General features: G+C 34.6%; 2 protein-coding genes and 3 long non-coding RNA genes across 5 annotated transcripts; 3 read left to right on the top strand and 2 right to left on the bottom strand.

The window, feature by feature from the left end:
- Positions 1 to 102: 102 nt before the first annotated feature.
- LOC125577596 lies at positions 103 to 1,439 on the bottom strand. The gene is made up of 2 exons (XR_007316009.1): positions 776 to 1,439; positions 103 to 511 (listed from the first exon to the last, which is right to left on the bottom strand). It is a non-coding gene; the product is annotated as an uncharacterized LOC125577596 (long non-coding RNA).
- Positions 1,440 to 1,871: 432 nt separating this feature from the next.
- LOC125577595 lies at positions 1,872 to 3,424 on the top strand. The gene is made up of 2 exons (XR_007316008.1): positions 1,872 to 3,248; positions 3,337 to 3,424. It is a non-coding gene; the product is annotated as an uncharacterized LOC125577595 (long non-coding RNA).
- A 476-nt stretch (positions 3,425 to 3,900) lies between these two features.
- Positions 3,901 to 6,340, top strand: LOC125578156. Its single transcript, XM_048740474.1, has 9 exons — positions 3,901 to 4,227; positions 4,319 to 4,586; positions 4,780 to 4,894; positions 4,971 to 5,095; positions 5,243 to 5,324; positions 5,423 to 5,534; positions 5,622 to 5,785; positions 5,854 to 5,974; positions 6,050 to 6,340. The coding sequence occupies exons 1-9, from the start codon at positions 3,901 to 3,903 to the stop codon at positions 6,338 to 6,340; spliced, it is 1,605 nt and encodes a 534-aa protein (XP_048596431.1).
- A 5,728-nt stretch (positions 6,341 to 12,068) lies between these two features.
- On the bottom strand, positions 12,069 to 13,755 carry LOC106389703. Its single transcript, XR_001278103.3, has 3 exons — positions 13,151 to 13,755; positions 12,447 to 13,076; positions 12,069 to 12,371 (listed from the first exon to the last, which is right to left on the bottom strand). It is a non-coding gene; the product is annotated as an uncharacterized LOC106389703 (long non-coding RNA).
- A 1,852-nt stretch (positions 13,756 to 15,607) lies between these two features.
- On the top strand, positions 15,608 to 21,333 carry LOC125578155. Its single transcript, XM_048740473.1, has 2 exons — positions 15,608 to 16,624; positions 16,666 to 21,333. The coding sequence occupies exons 1-2, from the start codon at positions 15,608 to 15,610 to the stop codon at positions 19,633 to 19,635; spliced, it is 3,987 nt and encodes a 1,328-aa protein (XP_048596430.1). The 3' UTR covers positions 19,636 to 21,333.
- The last annotated feature ends 1,252 nt before the right edge of the window (positions 21,334 to 22,585 follow it).

Below are 22,585 nucleotides of genomic sequence, written 5' to 3'. Positions count from 1 at the left end.
TTTAATTGGCGAAAATATCAGTTTGTTGTAGCAAGAAAGAAATAATGACAAAGATCTCTATGTATTTTTTCGTGTATAAATAAAAGAACTGGATATACAAAGTTAAAAAAAAACATATTATATTATATTTAATCAATCCAAAACTGAGAATTTGGATTCGATTACAAGTCGACTCCTACAAAATAACATCTATTATCCATTTCCTAACTAGTTTCATTCAACCATCATCCTGTACGTTTCACTAATTTGATCCATTTGCAATGAGAATCGAGAGCAGTTCTCAACCTTTGACGAGAGAGACATGGGAAGGTGTGAATCACCTCCTTGCCTCGGATGTAGGGACTTCTGGAGTCACCTCCAGAGTAATTGGCTCTCGATGTATTTGTCTAAACTCATAAGCTTCCCTGTCAATAAATCTCTAAGAGAACAGAAGAAGAGATAGGGCAAAAGAACACAAACCGTGCATCCAAAAGCCCAATTGCACATCCTCCTCTTCGTCACGAAGACGGACCTGAATTCACCACCAAACACTTTCTTTAGACTCTAACGACCTGCACATAAGCTGTCAAGAAACACTACCAATCGTAAACCAAATGATCAACAACCAGCACTGGCATGTGCACTGGACTCAAAAGGGACACCGCCACAACCAAGACTACTATCACAACACCTTTTGCCAATTTTGAGAAACAAAAGATCAGGAACCCATGACACGCAATGAAATCCACATGTGTTACAAGGATAGCAACCTAACAATAACACCCAAGGATCAAACCTTCAGGAGAGACAGGCGTCGCCATCTAGCGAAGGAACAAGGCAGTGACAATATTGGAGAATCTGAGATGAGAAGATCCACTGAGCTGCTACAAGAAATTTCTAGACGACCTCCCAACAACGACCTCCATAACCCTTGACGAGCCAGAAACAGAACTGTGTACCATACTCGATTGCATACAACGGTCCACAGCTTATCTCCGTGTCAAAAAGACCGTTGAAGCTCACCTGACTTAAGCGGAATAGGAAGCGCATCACCACGGCGCCGTAGAGGTCCGGGAAACCAACCGCCGTCCGAGGAAGCTACATAACCGGCGGAGCTAACCATCCGAGAAGACTGTCCATCAAACCCCAAGAAAGCAATAGAAGACCACCAGAAAGATCCAAAAATTGAAAATCTCCCTTAAAGCTGATCTCCACAGACAAAACCACGACCAACCTCTGCGCCTAGACTCTAGAACAAGCACATCGCGGCCGGATTGAATCATCTTCGCGAGTAGAGGACCTTACCAGAGAGAAATCCAAAGCCAGAGACGAGAACAAGACGAAGGCTGGAGAGAGACGACAGAGGAGCAAAGCAAAAGAAATATGGAGAAGGAGGATTTTACCGGCGCCGGCACACGCGCACATGCGCCGACTGGATGCCAGAAGTACCCTTTTTTTTGTCAAGAGATGCCAGAAGTACCCTTTAATCAATAAGGGTCTGACTGGTTCAACCGCAACGGTTGCGGTTGCGGGAGTTTGCGGATGCGGGTGGTTGCGGTTTCTAGCGGTTTTAAGAGATTTATACGACTGGTTCTGCGATTAGAAATTGGTGCGTTTGCGGGATACTTATGACTGATTAACTACCAAATGCAGCAACGGTTAAATAATAAATTAACAATATTTACATTTTATTCAATTATAAAATAACAAAAATAATAATATGATAATAAATATAAAAGTTATATTTAGAAAGTTATACTTTAATTTTTTTTAAATATAGAAAATATTTTTATTTTAAAGTTTTATAATATTAATTAAAATATAATAGATATATTTTAGCATTTTTATAATTTCAATTTATTTTTTTATTAAATATTTTTATTTTTGTATTTATATTGTTTTGGAAAAAAAAGAAATTTTTTTTATCCTCCCGCAACCGCCCGCAACCGCAAACGCTAGCTGGAACCAGCTTTTGAATTTATGAGGTTCTAAGCGATTTGGAGCGGTTTGGAGCGGTTTAAACGATTGTTACAAAACGCCAACAACCGCTACCAACCGCAAAAGCTGCGTTTGCGGGTGGTAGCGGGAAAACCAGTCATACCCTAAAACTAGATTTTGACCCGCGCTTTCAAAGCGCGGGATCGATTCTTTTTAAAATTTCATTTAAATTAATAAATATTTGTCTAATCTATATTTTAATAGAATTTTTATTTGTTTATAGTCAATTTTTATAATATTGTCTTCTTTATTTTTTTAATTATTATTAAAATCAAAATGTTTGTTTGTGAAATAATTAATTAGTTAAAAGATTTTAAAATGGTAAACTCCTACTCAATAACTTTAATCATATTGTGATGATATATTTGGTAAGGTTATTTATTTATAATTTTGACTTATTAAATAAATATTATATGAAAAATGTAATAGACATTACATTTTTCATTCTACATATTTTTAATTAATGCATAAATTTTAAATTATAATAACAGAAATATTTAATAATAGGAAACCGGTGCTGCCTATTTATAATATTGATCGGATTCAAAGCGAGGTGTTAGGTTTTAGGAGAAATTTGGGGATCTTTTCTTTAAAATCTAATCTCTCTATATTGTAAGATTAGTTTTTGGAAAATTCAGTCACCATGTCAAACAGTTAAAATATTTTTCTGTGTGTTCCTCAAGTTGGAGGATTTTTTTTTATTTGATTTGATTCCGTAAATCTCTGAGTAAATGAGATTTAAAACGACTTAATGGGCTTAAAAACGAAAATGTAAGTAGTAAATTGGTTGGGCTTTTCATTTTCGAAAAACATTTAAAACAATTGAAAAAACAATTGAAAAAAGAAATGGAATGTTTTGTAATTAATAAGAAAATTCAGGGACAGATTCATAAGAAGTATTCTGCTTTAATAGTATAGATCTTGGTGTATTTTGATGTAAACTACAGTTGGCCTAATGAAATTTTGGTTTACTATATAAAATTTGGGGTTACGCTAAAGTGAGGGCTTATCAAAGGTCTTATATTTTGCAGAATGATGATCCGATCTGTTTGCAAAAAAAAAAGATGACTGATTAAAATACACAGATACGTACCTTACTCAAGCAATATAGAATTTTTATGTCACATAATAAATAATTCAAGTACGTACACTTTTTGGTTTGTTCTGACGTTAATGTTTTAAGTTTTGTAGGGTAATTGCTATGTAAACAAAGAGATAATTCTCATGTACATCAACTAATGGCCAGACCATTCTGTAATCTGACCAAACTGGTATAATCTATTTATCTTCATCCTCTTTTACGTCTTGTATGTTTTTTTTTATCTTCATCCTCTTATACGTCTGGTCTGTACACAACAGTATGTTGTTTTTATACTCATCCTCTGATGGAAGGACATGAGTCAAGTCGAACCCAAAGGACATGAGGCAAAGTCCAACCAAAGCCTTACAGTACGAAGTAAGATATATTTCCCGAGATAATCTAACTATACTAAAAGGGCAATACTAAGCCTTCTGAGATGGTCCACGTAGGACTGGAAATTCATCCAGTAAGAAATGAGCGTTCAGCCATGTCAGCAACGACTTGGTTCAAGTTGGGCTTCGGGTGTATTTTGCGACCCACTAAGTTCGGGCTTTTGTTTTTTTTGGCCCACCTGTGTTGTGTTGTTACGGAGACCAGAGACGGCGTAACCCAAATCCTTCTTCCCCTACCTTTCGCCTTCCACCTCTTCCTTTCCCCTCCTCTGCAAATCCGTTTAGACAATTACTTCATCACTAATTGATCTAATCAAGTCTTTGTTTCAACTCTTTCAATGGCTTCTTTTCACCTTCCTTTCAATTTTTCTATTTATAGATCTCTTTTCTTAACTTATGTCTCCATTGAAATTATTCTCTCAGAAAAAAAAAACTCAAGCCACTCAACCGATGGAACCCACCGGTAACTCCTCCGACTCCAGTGACCGCAAGACCGGCAAGAAGATCGTCGCCTCCTCTGCTACTGTGAAACCAAATGGGAAGTCCATCGCTTCCTCCGCGATTGCGAAGACTGATGTTTCATCTCCTGTTCCGGTGAAACCAAACGTTGCTACCGATCTCTCCTCCGTGCATGCAGACCAAGTCATGTTATTCCGAGATGTCTCATTCGGCCCACGCGAAGCGGTATTGAGGTTTCGTTTGATTCACTTCTGGGAGGCTCGAAATCCACTCACGAAAACACTCATCGGACAAGAAATGCTTCTTATCGATGAAGAGGTCAGTCTCAAAACTTTTTTTTTTCTATAGGTTTAGTATTGCTCGATTGAGATCGTATCTACATTAATCGATGGTTTGATATTATCTATAGGGGACTGCTATTCAAGGGTTTGTTCCAGCCGGACGGGTCGGGACCTTTGATCTGACAGATGGGGTCGTGTATAAGCTGAAAAACTTCTTCGGGTCCAGAAGCAAAGTTCAATATCGAGTTGCTGATCATATCGCCACCGTCTCATTCACCTGGAATTCTGAATTAGCGGTTCTTGATAACCCTCCGGTCCCATTTCCAGAGGATAGGTTCAGGTTCCACGGCTATGAGGAGTTTAGGGCCAACTGCGACTCTAAGGGTGACCTTTATGGTAAGTCTATTGGATTACTGATGTTTTTTTGCTTAAATCTTTAGATATATTTGATCACCTCAAACGAGTATTAGTCCGTTGAGTTTTGTTCGTTAATTAGAGTAATTGAAATATTTGAACAACTGATGAGCACTTTATAGTTACGTTTGATTTAGAAGTTTGATGTATGCGGATTTCTTTGATTTTATAACAGATTATGTTGGCCATATGAAGCTGGTGAATGGGCAGACTATCTCTGACCATATTGTTCTTGACGAGGTTGACATCTCAGAGAAGCGGCATATATGTGTTCATGTTCAGACACATGAGTAAGTTTGTCCATTTGTTAAACGTTTTCATTGTGAGTTGTCCTTAATATATACGTGATTGTTTCATTTTATGTAGTGGACCAGTGATGAAGCTCTACCTATGGGACAAGGCTGCATCCGACTTCTGCCAGAAATTCAAATCTTATGGAGGCACCCCAAGCGTTCTGTTAGTCACCACTGTGAACCCCAAACACCTTGGAGGTTAGAATATCACTTATAAAACATCATGTTCATATCCATAACTTAGCTATCGTATCACAAATTTAACTGTATTTGGTCTTTTTATTTTTATTATCTGATACAGAGATTATATTATGGATAGTCATTTTTGTTCATACTTTTTAACAGGAACACTCGCTCTCACTACAATGTCATCATCTCGAGTGTTCATGGATGCTGATGTCCAGCCTAGCAAAGATTATCTTGAATGGTATTCATTTGAGAGCTCGGTTATTTTCATGCAATTTTTGCTTTGTCATTTTACACGATTTCATTTCTAACATAATTTTGGCTTCCGTTTTTCCTCAGGTTGAGCTCTAACTCGGACATTGCTAATAGGGTTGCTGCTGAGGTCGTTACCAAGCCTGAGACAGTGACTCTAGGGGAGATATTCTCTTACGTCAAGCAGGAAGGTTCTAAGGTATATAAGAGTTGTTCTGTTTTTTTTTAGACATTCATTTCCATGGTCCTGATTATTGATGAAGATTGTTTTCTTTATATCATGAAGGTTGCTTGGTTTGAATGCACAGCAACCATCGATGATGTTGTCCAGGGTTCTGCCTGGTATTACGTTTCTTGCGGAGGATGTAATAGTAAGGCAGTGAAAGGGCCTACCTCTCTGATTTGTAACAGCAAGAAATGTGGGAAAAGGGAAGTTACAGGCGTTCCTCAGTAAGTGTTGTATACAAATTTTCTTTTTCGTTTTGTCAGTACTAATAGTTAATCTTCTTTCATTGCAGGTACCTCACAAAGATCTCTGTTTATGATGAGAGTGAGCAAGCAGTTTTTGTTGTACTTGGTGATGCTGGCAAAGAGTTGACCGGGAAGCATGCGTCAGAATTAGTTGCCAGTTACTTTGAGGTAATTTCATACCTGACTATTCATAGCGTGATATTTGAAGTAATACCTATTTGATTTTGAATTTTTTAACGTTAGGCCAATGCTGGTGTGGATGCTGACCATTGCGTGCCGGTGCCGCAAGCTCTACTTGATGCAATAGGGCAGAAGCGCAGATTCATTGTGAAGGTTTCCGACCATAACTTGACAGGCAAGACTCAAACCCTGACTGTCACCAAGATACTCCCGCCAGAAGCTCCACAGCCCATAGAACACTTGGAAGAAAAGGCTGATCCTTCAAAAGGCTTCGAAGATGGTGCGGGTGATATGGTTAGGAAAGCATCTGAGCGTCTTGAGTCAGGAGAAGCCAAGCGCCCCAAGAGTGGCTAAATCAGCTTCAGGCTATTCTCTCATGCAGTGATTGTTATTGCTGCGTTTAATTTCTGTTCTTACGTTTACCTAAAGACTATGCTTTCTTTCGTTTCAGATATCAGACTTTGGTTCATTAGAGACTACTCCACTCACTTCATGCATGCTGAGTGGTCGTATTCTTTATTTCATGTTTGAGTTCAGACTTTGTTTTTTCTTTGTTTTAAATTTTGCTTTTGTTAGATATTTGCATTCAGTTTGATAATGACTTGAGTTGTTGGCATCATTGGAATTCATAATAATCACTTCAGTGTTTTTTTTCACTAACTTCAGTGTATATTTCCACAAACTTCCGTGTATTTTTTGGAAAAAACAATGATATGAAACACTGTTTTTTTATGACTGAAGATACACTTTGCAAACTTTATTACACAAATATTACATATAATCATCATCATTACTATATAAACAAATTTTAATTTGCCAAACTTGGTCCGGGAGCAATAACTCTCCTACCAAAATCTTCTTAATACACATGATTACAGCATTTATACTAAATCATTACTCAAATCCATATTTATATCAATTTTCGTGTGAAAAGGAAAGTAAATATTCTTCACAAATGTTGCTTTTTGAAATAATATAATTGATTTCTTTTCTTAACCTATATTCTCCTTGCCGAAGCTAGCAGACGCTCTCTACCATCTTCTCACGATCATCGCCCAGAGACTCTGTAAGTTAAGTACGATCAATACTAACTCAACATATTATAAAGCACATATGTATACTGATATACCTGATCTGTAGTGAATTGTTTGTAGAATCGCTGCACAAGTCAGGAATGGACAACACACCTTCTAAAGAAGTCATAGCACCTGCAGGTAAACAAATCATCTACTCTTCCTTCTCTGCAAATTCCAATCGAAATGAAACCATGGTTAGATTTCTGTCAATAAATATGTGAACAGTTAATCTTAAAAAAATATGTGAATAAAACTAAGAATGATAATTAAAATACATTTTCTTTCTGCATCGCAATATGAATATTGAATATGCTGTCTTGCTTTTGAAAACTGTAAATAGTAAACAACGAAATAAATTTATTATTCGTTACTTTTAAGCTAGACTCTACACCTAAGTTTTATAATTGTTTGAATCAAAACGTTAAACAAAGCCTTTATTTACCAAATATTGGCTGGAAAACTATACAAAGAAGAAGTATAGACTAAATAAAAAAAATACCGAGGAATAGTTGCAACAAACCAACTCCGGTACACATATGTTTTTATTCATTAATCATTCGGATTATTATTCTCTTTCCCATACAACATTATATCTAGATTTATTTAAATTTTAAATAATTTTATCTTTGTTTTTTTTTTTAATCTCTACTTCTCTATAAAACCTAAAACTCAACTTCTGTCTTTCAAATTTTGCTAAACAATTTAAATATATAGAAAAAATAAAAACATATATGAACACAACAATCTTTGCACCTTCACATGCGGCCACAGTTTCCATTTCTATGGCATTGATCAGTGGCTTCGCAGAAACATAAGTTGTCCGATATGCAGAGAAAGCAATCTATGATGCCAAACTTTTTGGAAAAATAAAAAAGTCAAATGAATTCTGAATTTCCAAAATCACGTTTGCCTTCATTATATTATTCCATTTCGTATAAAAGTCACTTTATTTGAAATCACATGTTATAATACACAGTTAATATTTTTTAAACCAAAAACCTAATATTCTAATTTAAATGTTTAATTAAACGGAAGAATTGATTTCTTTCTGATCTCGAGTCCAGATCTGTACAATAATGTTTCTATATTTTCTGTATTTTTAAAATATCATAAACAATTACAAATATATTAAAAAAACAGTAATACTAATTATACCTTTGTTTCAGTAGCATTAATCTGTGAGGAAACCATATTTTAACTATCCGGCTATTATATATTCAGTATGACCCAAAATGTCAGGTTTGAAAATAAATCTATGTGTGTAATAAATATAGTTGGAAATTCATGTATCTTATTACAATTTTTAAATCGGATGTTTTTTAGTGACATCTTCAATGCAACACATTCCCCAAAGAATCCACCAACTTCAAGAAGGGATTTCAGTGCGTCCAATCATAGTGTGTATAAGAAATGTTTGGGACATCAAAAAACACCAAATAGATAATACTCGAACTTCCATCGGTTTCCTGTGCTACGACCACCACGTAAGCCTTTTCTAAACTTCTATATATATATATATATATATTTATATGTTTTCCAATCCACCATATTCGATTTAAATAACTCACTGCTTACTTAATTGGTTCGGCACACCAAAATTTGTTCACACCCAGGGACAACTATTAGAAGGTCGGGTCACCGGAGACATTCAGCCAGATGATCCAAAAAACTTAACCGAAGGAGATACATATGAGTTCTCGAGATTTTCTGTCATACATAATTCACGACAACGGAAACTCACCCAACTGCCTTATTATATTCAGATCAATCAAAAAACAATAGCCTTGAATGTTACACTCGATGGTCCGATATTTCCAGTTCACAGTTTATCTCCTCAGAAATACAGAAATCTATTGCGGTTGGCCAGTTCACCCACACACTTACCAGGTAAGTATGTCATCCCAGTATTAATTAAACAAATATGAATACTTATTCTAAAATAAATGTGCAGATGTCGTCGGACAGATAGTCATCATACAAAAAATAAAACCTCACCACCCAGAGCTCAATATAGATGCCACGATTGGCCTACGGCTGAACAGGTTAGTCTAACACAATAGTTAAAAACGAAATAATTATTATCTTCATACCACATCTCTATCTCAGGTCAACGATCGTTAAACTCATATTGTGCGACAAGCAAGCAGCAGATTTTAGCATCCTACATAGCAAGAAGGATAGAAAATTTAAAGTTATGATCGTCACAAGCTTAATTCCTAAACTAATCCAAGGTAATTAATTCTATATAACACATCAAAAATAATACATATATAAATTTTTTTTTTATCAACATAAGAATAATATCCAATATTTGCAGGCAAACTTATACTCCATTCATCACCAGCAACAGTTTTCTACTTCAACAAATCAATTGATTATATAAAGCATTTCAAAAGGCGAATAAGAGATTATGCAAAAACATGCAGCACAGAGTGACCCTCTTTCATGCATCATTTGAATTATTATTCTCTCTCTCACAGAACTTGATACCTCGATTTGTTTTCATTAAAAATTATTGTATGATTGCTTTCCTTTAGAACCCTACTTCTATATAATATATAAAACACAACTTCTGTCTTTCAATCTTCACTATGCAATTTAAATACATATAGAAAATTAATAAACAAAGGCGATGTCTGGAAGTGATTGAGCAAAAAAGTATGATTATTTTCCGGAAAGAGAGTTTCCTTTTTCAAGTAGGTTATTTGAGTACTCATATTTTCGTGATTTATCCAAGATGAGATTCTGATCTTTTAAAATAAAAGAATCTATATTCTAAAACTAGAAATAAATACATTTTTTTTACAATAATAAGTTGATTTAAGCTAAAAATGATAAATGTACCAAACTTAAAATTGTATAGATTTATGAATTTAAAAAATTACTTGAATAAGAAAAAATATATACACTGACTACAAGATTTGATCAACCTTTGGAAATTGTTACTTCATGAATAATTTCAAATTGTTTTGAATTTTTTTCATTATATTTAACAAATTGAAGCTACTTTAATTACAGATTTGAAAAAAAATCGATTTTCCATAACATATGATTAGAAAATATTATTATGTACTCTTTTTGAAAACATGGTTTTATATTTTAAGATAAGACCCCGACCTATAGAATAAGAGAATTTATGTTGTATATATAATTATATTTTTTTACAAATATTTTTTTACAAAACTTTAAAATCTCAGACTTGACTAAGGACTTACAGCAATACACAAAAAATATAGATAAACACATCAAATTCAGGAAAAAAAATCTTCAAAAAACTTATGTTCTAACATTATTATACGAATATGGGAAATCATTTTTTTTTTTGTCGGAAAGCTTTAAAGAGAGAAAAGATAAATATATTATTTTTTGTTCCGAGTCTCTACTTTCCTTAATAATCTTCTTCCCCCCACATATTCAATCAGACCCCTACGTGGCCACAATTTTCACATGGCGTAGTCAAAGGCTCATGTTACTTTATCTGAAAAGTATAAATAATCCTTACTATATTTGAAACTAGGATCGGCCCGCCCTACGGGCGGAATATGATCTACGTATAATATATCGACGTATATTTTATAAATTATAATTGTATGTATATTATATAACAAACTGGTAGATAATTACATTTTAGTGTCTGTGTCTTTTAGGAAATTTGCGTTTTCTTTGGTCCTTTTTATTGTTTTGGGCATAATTTTTATGTTTTTTTCAATTACATTTTAGTAGATAATCACAATTCGTAGGATTAATATAGAATTCAATTATCGATTCTACGAATAATGAGGTTATGGGTCTTGTTATTGCATTTCCTAAGAATGGTTTAGGCTGTTAAGTTGAGGATATTTTAACGCTATACGAAATCCAAAAATAGTCTTTATAGTAGTTAGTTTTTTGTTTTCAAGACTTTTATTTTTAAATACGTAAATGTTCTTTATCACAACAACGATTACATATATTCAGTAAAGTTAGAGGTGTTCAATCAGAATATCAGTTTTGGTTTTTGTTTGTTTTTTTGGCTTCTCGATATTTCGGTATTTAAAAACAATTTCCACATTAAAATCAAATTTATTTTGGTTTGACTCGGTTTTTATATAATCGGTTTTTGATTTATTTGGTTTTAATCCAAAAAATCATAAATATATATACATATATATATATATATGTATTTTATAATTTATTATAAATTTTACTTTATTTGATTAAAACACGAAGATATTTAAGAATTTGAATAGACTAATTTTTACTATTTAAAATAATTAGTAACTATATTAAGTTAATAATAATAATAATAGTTTTTATAGAATAAAATAAGAAAATAAGAAATTCATAATATTATTAAATAACTAAATATTAGCACAAATTGTTTGCAAAAAATTAAAAATTAGGTATTGATTAAATAATTTTTTTAATAAAATTCAAATAAAATATTAAATTACTAAAATCAACATTATAAGTATGAAGATCATATTCGTAAAATAAAATATAAGAAAATTGTATATATTATTAATTATATTATATAATTTACATATAATTGTACTACTATTTTTTAATTGACCAGTTTATTTGGTTTATTCGGTCTGATCGGTTTATATACCAAACCATATACATATACCGCAGTTTCTTGAAAATAACATTCATTCGCTATTTTCGGTATTACTAAATCCAAACCATTTTCTCTATTTCGGTTCTGTTTTGTTTTAATTGGTTTGGATTTACTGGATTGAATACTCTTATAAAGTTTATATGGTTTGAAGGTAACGTTTTGTTTTTGTGTTTTGTGATAAGCTGTATAATTTATTTATTATTGCAGAGTACATATAATACAAAATTGGTCATAGTTTTGTATTTTTGTTTTTTTATTCACCTGATGGTCTTTTTTTAGTTAGTTAGTGAATTATAGTTTTTTTAGTGTTATTGGGCCTAATTTCCCTATTTATAATTGGTTGTTAATAAGCGTCCTAACTTATCTTCCATTATATATTTTTTAACTATTAGAATGAGAGTTTTAGTGCTCTGAAACGAAAGTAGAGTTTCATATAAAAATAATTGAAGTAGCATTCGGTGAGTGTCGCAAAACAGAGCTAATCTTTTTTCTTTTTGATTCCAGAGGCTTAACAGAGCTAATCTTATTGATTCCAAAATACAAAACCGAAACAGTCACGTCTTTGATCTTCCAGAATCATCCCACTGCCTTCAGATCATGTTGTTGTCAAATGTAAGGCATCACCGTGATTTCCACGCAATCTAGATGAAACCACTCCAAGAGTTTTAGATGCTGCAACGACTGAAGGAAAAAGCTCTCAAGCTTTGACCTGAAATTTATGAAAAAATATTATATGAGACAAAAAAGCAAACCACCTGTGTAGAATCTACATCAAATTACTCACAGAGTCCATGAGCATCTCCACAAGTGTCTCTGCATTAGTGAAAACAATGCAAGAAGATCTATTACTTCCACTCTAAGGTTGTGGTTCTTTCCTCCACGACTACTCAATCTTGGGAATGCATTCTCATAGCTTTTGAGACTGAGAACGTCTAGGCATCCATCTGTTTTGATCCACAGAGGCTCATTAGTTTGTGTAAGCCTAAGCAATTCTTTCATAGCGGTCACATCAATGTTAATCGTCAGACACTTATCCATGTCTGAGATAACCAATATACGGTAAATTCGAGGCAGTCATTGAAGAACAACTTCCTGGAAGAAGATTAAAATCAAGCAAAAGACCATTGTGGAGTAACTGTAATGGAGAAACGTGCATCTGGTTTAGTAGTGGTGGGAGATGAAAAAATGGCCTCTCATGATTTAGCTGCAATGCTTGAAACCCTCTCAAGCTGCCAAAAAAGATGTTAGTGGAAGTTTAATCTCTAAGATCAATCACAATGCATGAAAGAGGTTTCATAAAGAAAACGCTAGAAACTCTTCTCTAAGCTGTGCAGTTTCAACTGAAGCTTCTGTTCATCAAAGCTAAGTTGCATCATCTGTTTCTCATCTGAATGTCAGACACTCATCGAAAGCCCTGCAAACAAAATCATAAGACAACATAAAGAAAGAACTGGAGAGAATATTTGAGTAGAGAATAAGAGAGAATACGTTTCAAGCCGTTGGATCTGGTGAGGTGAGTAGAAAAACGATTCTTCTTCATTGTCTTCTTGAGCGCACCTCCTCTTCACATTCGGACCTTCCAAAAGCAAGACGTATTGGGAGGATTGATTGAAGGATCTTTTATGGGCATCTTGATCGTCCGATGAATTGTGAGAACGATCAGAATAAGAAGCACTAAACTGAAAATAAGTTTTTAGTATTGTCAGGAGTTGTGAGAATGATGTTATCAGGGATGAAAGCTGTCCTTTTTATAGATGGAGATCCACCGTCTAGAAGAGATATAAGATCCCAAACATTGAATGTTTTATCTTGCTGAGTTAAGAAGGTTGTTAAAGGCAATGATTCAATGAATCAGGTAACGTTCTAAAGTAGAGGAAGGATCATAAGATGAAACGACAATCGAACCGGACACATAGATTTTGCATGACGATTCATCTCACTCAACCTCCTGAAACTCCATTGATGGCTTAGGTTGTCAAGGCTGAAGAAGACGATGAACCCTAGTTTTAGAAATCGACATGGCGAAGATCTTGGTCTCTTTGTTTTAAGCTGGGCTGGCAAGCTTATATTTTCTATTGAAACAAAAGCCCAATACATAAAAACCTTGTATTGTATTTCATTTAAATGAAGTTTTGCGTTTTAAGAAAACGTGACACGTGTCAACAGGACAGGCTTCGAATTGATGAGCTGGAATCCTAGGTGGCACACCCAGGAGGGATGGAAAGCCTATTTTATATATAAAGATACCATATCTCATTTACATTAATTTAGACTCAACGTGTATAGAAGTACATTTATTAATATGAATAAACAAATACGTGTATGATATGACCATCAAAAGCATTATACAATTATTTGGTAAATATCTTATACTAAAAACATTTTTCTTAGTTCACAAATCGAATCCACTCACCCTCACGTGGCCGCGATTTTCTCAGGCAGACGAGTGCACATAGATCAATTCAACAGAAACAAATAAGTCAAAAATATTAACATCCATCCATAAAACGTGTATCACATAAAGATATCAAATTAGATTAATACTATACACGAAACAGTGTATTATGTTTTCATTATGGAATTGGATTAATATTATATTTAAAAAGATTCTAATATTTTGAAATCGGAAAAAACATAAATAACCACATTTATTTTATTTTAATTAGGACGTTTCAAATTGCTATCTAGATTTTTTATTACCTTCTATTCTAAATTTTAATCATAACTATAATATATTGCTTAATATAACCAATAAAATAACATTATCAAAACTACAGGTGGATCCACACAAAAGAGGAAGCGAGGCCGACCACGTGGATCACTTAATAAACCAAAAGGTATATATTAACTATCCAAAATATGTAATACTAAGATAAATTATCCCATCTTATTGATTAAATTGTGTATATTTTCAGTTCACCTGGTAAATGACCGGCCGTCATTCAAACCAACATATTACGACTGTAAGTATATATGGATCATAGTATTATATCTTAAACCAAACTTATTCATCAAACAAATTAACTTCCCATACATAATTTAACAGGTGGCTGTGATGACTGCGATTCTTACAGTAAGAAATAATACTATAATGTGTATCTATTATGCTATATTCTTTTAAACTAACCACTATTAATCTTAATAGTCAAGCAGAAAAATGCACGTAGTATGAGAAAGGCCATCTTGCTATCCAAACGAACGTCGGCATCGTCACGAGGTACGCTTAATGGCTGATAAATTCTATTCCGATTTATTACATTTTAATTCTAATTTACGTCGTTTCTTTATAGATACAAATGCTCCACCACGTCCACAAGGAATGCGTCGCACTCAGCCAAAAAAGAAAGGTGCATACTACTTAACCCCCTATAGTTCCCCAGAAATATATATATATATATATATATACACATGGAAATTCATAAGGAAAAAATTAAAATAAAATATTTAATTTGTAAAATATATTTTTCAACGTAATGGTTATCCTAAAAATCAACTAAAATCAAATTTCAAAACTAATTCATTTTAACAAACAATTTAATAAAAAAACAAAAATTCCCGAAGAAATAAAATAAAAAACTTTTTTTAACAAAATGTAAAAAATAATAATACCTAACCCTCTGTTAAATTCTCAATATTCAAATAAACTGTGATTTAACAATTTGTAATAAACTTTTTCCAGAAAAGGGTTCAACATCCCGACTAGATGAAAACCGAATCGTAGCATGCTCAAAATGTAGTGCATTAATGTGGACTTCTGAAAGCACTGCTACAGACCCAAGAACAGGTGAACCAACTTTCACCCTTTGCTGTAATCATGGTCAAATCAAGCTTCCACCGATCAACCAGCCGCCAGCCCTTTTAGAAAAACTTCTCCAAACCAGATGGTTTCGAGATACTATCCGAGTCTATAATTCCGTCCTTGCTTTTACATCCGTTGGAATGAAAATGGATTACAGTGTCGTCCACGCACCTGGTCCTTATACTATACGGATCCAAGGTCAAACCCACCACAGAATTGGCTCCCTCCTACCGCGCCAAGGCTGTCTCCCAGAGTATCTCCAGCTTTACATATTTGACACGGCAAACGAACTCAAAAACCGCCTAAATGCGATGGGGCAAGCCTCAGCAGAAGGTAATCTCGATGAGTCAACGTTAGCCCTCCTCATCGAGATGATTGACGAGAACAATTGTCTAGCAAAGATCTTTCGTCGTGCACGAGACCACTACGAAAGCGTCGGGTCAGAGTTTACTATTAGGTTAGTCCAAGATAAAGGAAAGGGGAAAGAATACGATCTCCCAACTACAAGCGAGGTGGCAGGTCTTATCGTGGGGGATATAACATCAACAATTGGAGAACGAGATATAGTGGTTCAGTTTCAATCTGACACTTTGCAGCAGATACGTGACGATCACCCTCTATATATGAGCCTCCAATACCCTCTTTTGTTTCCGTATGGTGAATATGGATTTCACCCAGAAATTCCCCTGCATCTTGAGACAGGCACTTCAAGAACAAGGCAATTCGTGACCATCCGTCAGTACTACGCTTCTCTAATCCAAACACGTCCTAACCAAGGAATGACGTTGATTAAAGGCGGTCGCCTCCTCCATCAATTTATTGTGGACGTCTATACAGCAATTGAAGAAGACCGACTGAGGTGGGCGAGAAATAACCAAGACATCTTGCGGGCTGAGCTCTACAGCAATGTCCTTGATGCTGTAAGCAAAGGTGACACTGATGCTAAAATTATTGGCCAGAGATTTATACTGCCGCCAAGTTTCACCGGAGGCCCCCGATACTTAGTTGAGAAATACCACGATGCTATGGCTATCTGCAGAGAATTCGGCAATCCAGATTTGTTTATCACGATGACGGCCAATCCCAATTGGAGCGAGATTAAAGAACATCTTCAGAAATACGGTGGAGATTCCCCTAATGATAGACCAGACATTGAATGTTGGGTTTTTAAGATGAAGCTAGATCAACTGCTTAACTGCTTAAGGATTTCAAAGCAGGAACTTTTTTCAAGCCATACAAGGCAGCTCTCCACCGAATAGAATTTCAGAAAAGAGGTCTCCCTCATGCACATATCTTATTGTGGTTAGGAAACTCTACCAGAACACCGAGTGCAGAAGAAGTGGATGAAATAATTTCAGCCGAGCTCCCCAACAAAGATGATGACCCAGTTGCTTACGACTTAGTCACAAAACACATGATCCACGGTCCATGTGGGCTATTCAATCCGAAGTCACCATGTATGGAAAACAATGTGTGCACGAAAAAGTATCCTCGGCCGAATAACGACAACACATCGATTGATAAATCCGGGTATGTGTTATATCGTCGACGCCGAACCGATGATACGTGTACACTAAAGGCTGGAGCTGTACTAGACAACACTTATGTCGTACCTCATAATATTAAGCTTCTGAAGAAGTACGAAGCTCATATTAATGTTGAATGGTGTAATCGGACAAGCGCGGTGAAATACTTATTCAAGTACATAACCAAGGGCGTTGACCGAGCAACCGCTGTTATTGAGAAAGGAAATACAGCAACTGCATCCGACGCCACGGGATCCGGAGGATCAAAAGAGAAAGTCCTAAGGCAACGCAATGAGATCCAAGACTACATCGAAGCCCGATATTTATCAGCTTGTGAGTCTATGTGGCGGACTTTCGCATTCCACATACACAAAAGGAAACCATCAGTTGAGAAGCTTATCATTCACTTGGAAGGCGAACATAATATTACGGTTAAATCAACAGATAACCTCGGCCGTGTTATCCACAAACCGGGTATCGAGAAGACGATGTTCACGGAATGGATGGTTTTATGCAGAAGGTCAGCGTTTGCCCGGACACTGACATATGTGCAGATTCCTGAATATTTTGTATGGAACAACAGTGCTAAGGTGTGGACTGAGCGTAAGAAAGGAAAATCCATTGGCCGAGTCGTAGCTGTCCATCCTTCAGCAGGTGATCGATACTACCTGAGGGTCCTCATTAATAAGATTAAGGGTCCTAGAAGTTACGACGAGCTGAAAACATACAACGACGTGAAATACCCGGACTTCAAATCAGTTTGTCATGCACGAGGCCTTTTGGACAATGATGTTGAATGGCTCGAGAGTATGTCAGAGGGTGCTCGAACGGCCAGCCCATACCAGCTTCGTGATTTGTTCGTCACATTCCTAAACAACTGCTTCGTTGCAAGCCCTAAAGGACTATGGGAACACTCATGGAAATCAATGAGCGAGGACATACTTCACAAGAGGCAAAGGATCTTAGGCCACGCGAATCTGGAACTGGACGATAATACCCTGGAGCAATACACATTGATAGAAGTTGAAAAGTTGATACGCATGCAGGATCGCTCCTTAAACGATTTTAAGGATATGCCGAAGATCAACCCTGTTTTGCTTAAGGAATTGGGGAACAGTCTGTGGAACCAGGAAATGGATTATGATGTTGCGGAGGAAACATTAAGACATGACAAGCAGTACAAATTGCTCAATGCTGAGCAACTTGCAATCTATGAATCAGTCTTAAACTCTGTTGATAAGAAAGAAGGAAAACTTTTCTTTGTATATGGTGCAGGGGGCACTGGGAAAACATTCCTATACCAGACTATTATATCCAGACTTCGGTCAAGAAAACAAATTGTTCTACCAGTTGCTTCTTCGGGAATAGCCGCATTGCTACTCCCAAACGGGAGAACAGCTCATTCTCGCTTCAATATTCCATTGAAGCTCGACGAAAATAAGCTTTGCAACATCAAACCAGGTACAATGCTTGCTGAACTAATTGAGGAAACAGACCTCATAATTTGGGATGAGGCACCGATGACACACAAACATGCTTTCGAAGCATTAGACAAGTCACTGAAGGACATTATGTCTATCAAAAATCCACCCGCAAAGAATCAGCCTTTTGGCGGCAAAACAGTTATATTAGGTGGTGACTTCAGACAGATCCTACCAGTCATTCCGCAAGGTAGAAGAGCTGATACCGTATTAGCTTCGATAAGCCATTCATATCTGTGGAATAGTTGCCACAAGTTCTCTTTGAAAAAAAATATGCGAGTCAATCAAAATGAGAAAGAGTTTTCCGAATGGCTTCTCAGAGTGGGGGAAGGTCGTATAGAACCAGAACAAGAATATGAGGAGGATGGGTACGATGACCAATTCATAGATATCGATGAATCATTGATTTGTCAGAGTTTTGTTGACCCATTGAAAGAAGTTGTTGATGCCGCATATGGACAAATCAGCAGCCCGATGAATTCAAAAACTTCCTACACCGATACAGCCATCCTCACACCCCGTAACGAAACCGTTGATGAAATCAATGCTTACACCATCTCACAGACCGACGGGGTACCAAGAGATTACTACAGCTCAGACAGCTTTGAGATATCAGATTCTACATCAGATCAGAATGATACACTATACTCCATTGAGTATCTTAACTCATTGGAATTCTCGGGTTTGCCTTCGCACAAACTTACTCTGAAAGTTGGTGCCCCAGTTATGCTTCTCAGAAACATAAATCAGAAAAAGGGATTATGCAATGGTACGCGGATGATCCTAACCCACGTTGGTGAACGCGTTCTGAAGGCTGAGATCATCACTGGATCCCACATTGGAGAAGAGGTCTTGATTCCAAGAATTATGCTTCTGTATGATGAAACAAAATTACCGTTCACATTACGTCGGCGGCAATTTCCTATCAGATTGTGCTACGCAATGACAATCAACAAAAGCCAAGGCCAGAGTCTAAAAAAGGTCATCTTATATCTGCCTCAGCCAGTCTTCTCTCATGGTCAACTCTACGTGGCCCTCTCCCGTGTCACAAGCAAAGCAGGATTAACGATCATCAAAACTGAAGATCCACACCAGCTGAAAGTGAAGAACATAGTCTACAAAGAAATATTCAAAGGCCTTCTTCCCGAGATAGGTAATTTTAAATAAATAATTTTTCCTCCCATCTTTTTCAGATATCTGATAAAATATTATATTCACAGATTAACAATCTCGAAAATATCGACCAAGCGATGATACAAGCCAATAAAGAAGGGACTTCCATATAGGTTTACCCCACCTAAACCAGGTACAAAACTTTTAATATAAAAAGCAATACTACTATATTCAACTAAACTCATGCTGACTAACTATTCTTATCCAATTTCAGGTCCTTTCTTTCTCATGACCCTCAAAAAACTTCTGATCTGCGAAAGACTTAATCTGCTTCTTCCATCATCTACTTTACTTACAGCATTTTGGCTTTCAAACATTTGTGTAAACTCGATATACAACACACTTTTTTCCGTTCAAACAGTCAACACCTAAATTTAATATGATATTTTGGCTCAACATTTTCATAGACAGATAACCCGGGCGTAGCCCGGGAACGAACCTAGTGGGTCTAAAGAAACGTAAATGTAGTTAGAAAATACGTTGGGCCTTTTTTGTCAATAGATAACACTAAAAATAATTGAAATAGGTTGGGCTTTTTTTGTTATTGAAAAACTGCAAATAACTGAAAAAAAAAGAATGGAATGTTTTGTAATTAATAGAAAAATTCAGGGGCAGATTCATAAGAAGGATTCTGGTTTAATAGTATAGATTTGTGTTGAGTTTGAAAATCACTTTTTCTTTTTTACCATTAAAAGGTTGATAGAGCGAAATTTCTTGAGTAGAACTCAACGAATAAAGCCTAAAGGGAAAATCAATATTCAGTGAAGGTGTTTTAAAGTTCTCTGCTCTTAACGGTGTTCTAAAACTGTTAAACAAACAAAGAACTACAACTCTATAAAAATAAATATTATTGGTGGAGAAATATATTAAAAGACATAAGGTCAATGAACCCCGTTGCTTATACAATACAAATAACACTAGGTCATGGATATAAATATTTTTAAAGTAAATAAATCATAATAATCGATTAGCTACCTATTTTTGTAGTTTATTTATAAAAATTTATTTTATTATTTTAATTAGACATATGATTTTGTGTATAGAATATTTGTTTGGTTTGGTTATCATTTGAGTATATTGAGTTACATATACTTCTCTAAGTTAAATCATGTTTTTTTGTTCTAAACATATTAAGATTTTGATTAATTTTGTTAGTTGCATTAATCTTGGTTTATTTTCTTACCTCTGAAAATATATTTTAGAGAAATTATGCATGATTTGATATACTTTTGTTTTGAAAAATAGAAAGTAATTATTATTATGTGAACAATTAAAAGTTACATAAAATGAACATAACAATAGTTTTTTGAAAGTTCATGGACATATATAATCTCTTTCAAAAACTCAGTTAAAATAATTGGTTATTATTTCATTTTTATGTATTTAAATGTTGGAGTCGTTACATAGTTTATATGTATGAAAATAATTGTAATAATATTATAGACAATAACTTATTGTTAGACCTTTAATTTTGATTATAAAATTAAGATTGGCTCCATTAATTACATTTTGGATATAGTATTGAGTTACCTAGTCATCCAAATTTAATCACAATTTTTTTGGTTTCATTTAGAATACAATCGGGTTACTTTTGTACATTGTCTTTGTTTCGGTTATGAAAAAAAAAATCTTAATTGTTGGAACTATATATAATAGTTTTAGTTTATTAAGGTTATTGGTTTATGGTTATTTGTTTTTTTTATAAAAATACTGATAAAAAATCAAGCTTATGGGTGTTGACAAAAAAAAAAATCAAGCTTATGGGTAAAATATATTGATAAAATGTCTAATATATTTATAATATTATTTGAAAATTCAGTTTCCTATATATCATGCTCATGATAAAATTATATATGTAACCTGGTTTAATCTCTGTTATGATATTTGCAATTATGTTTTATAGGACAATGGATTTTCCTTTTTTATGTAATCAATTCATCTATACAAACTTGATGTTTTTCTGTACCATATGCACCTATAAATATAATAAATTTAAATTATATTTAATAGCAAAATTTTATTAATATTTTTTATTTTATTATTTTTTACCAATATTTTAATATAGATTTTGATTTAATTAAAGATAAAATTATTAATTTTTATTTAAAATTATATTTAAAAATAGATATCTATATATTTAAGACTATAATTTTAGATAGATTTTATCTGTTTTTTGGTTAAAATATATGAAATCAACTTGTATAAATTTAAGAAATTATATATATATATATATATATATATATATATAATTATCAAAAATTAAAACTAAAGTTACTTATAATATTTGTAGATATTAAAAGGATTGATTCCAGGAGGAGCTGGCCGTGTGTGAGAGCTGGACACGACAGAGGTGACTTGAACAGAAGAAGCTTCATGCTAGGGCGGAAGACAATTGCGACGGAGAAGGAATCGGTCCGGTGGTGGTAGTCGGAGCACGAGCTTAGTCTTAATATAGAGATGAAACGATGAAGATGGGGTGAAGCTTGAAGCTGAAGATGGTTGTTAGTGATGCATAGAAGGCGGCTCAGCTGTTTGTAGCTCGCAACTCAGACCACACCGATCAGGCCTCTGGCTCAGACCATTTCGAAAATGTTTTACTTGACGACTTATTCGCTACTAAAACATCTTCAGCAGACGTATCATATACATAATTGATACGGAGGAATCAAAATTCTTTTGTAAGCTAATTGTTTTCTTAACAGATTACTAGATTTTGACCCGCGCTTTAAAAGCGCGGGATATTATTTCAGTTAAATTATTAATTTTTATTTTATTTTGATTCAACGTGGTACAAAACGTTTAGATTTCAAAGTGTGATTTAGTGGTGGACATTGGGATACATATTTGGACTCGTTTCGGGTCTAGTCAGTTTTCGTTTTTTTTTGTGATTAAAAATTTCAGTCCCATTTGGATATTTATAAATTTTGGTTCGGAATCGCTTCGG

Source organism: Brassica napus, chromosome A9 (assembly GCF_020379485.1).
Source record: "Brassica napus cultivar Da-Ae chromosome A9, Da-Ae, whole genome shotgun sequence".
Lineage (NCBI taxonomy): Eukaryota > Viridiplantae > Streptophyta > Magnoliopsida > Brassicales > Brassicaceae > Brassica > Brassica napus.
The sequence above is the reverse complement of the archived record's forward strand: the minus strand, read 5'-3'. Positions and strand labels throughout refer to the sequence as shown.

What these genes read in the sequence shown, in the direction of transcription:
- LOC125578156 (XM_048740474.1), top strand. Translation starts at nt 3,901, where the DNA reads ATGGAACCCACCGGTAACTCCTCCGACTCCAGTGACCGCAAGACCGGC. An exon ending in TGCTTCTTATCGATGAAGAG is followed by an intron (nt 4,228 to 4,318) that starts GTCAGTCTCAAA and finishes TATTATCTATAG; the next exon opens with GGGACTGCTATTCAAGGGTT. An exon ending in AGCAAAGATTATCTTGAATG is followed by an intron (nt 5,325 to 5,422) that starts GTATTCATTTGA and finishes GTTTTTCCTCAG; the next exon opens with GTTGAGCTCTAACTCGGACA.
- LOC125578155 (XM_048740473.1), top strand. Translation starts at nt 15,608, where the DNA reads ATGGATTACAGTGTCGTCCACGCACCTGGTCCTTATACTATACGGATC. An exon ending in GACCAGACATTGAATGTTGG is followed by an intron (nt 16,625 to 16,665) that starts GTTTTTAAGATG and finishes TAACTGCTTAAG; the next exon opens with GATTTCAAAGCAGGAACTTT.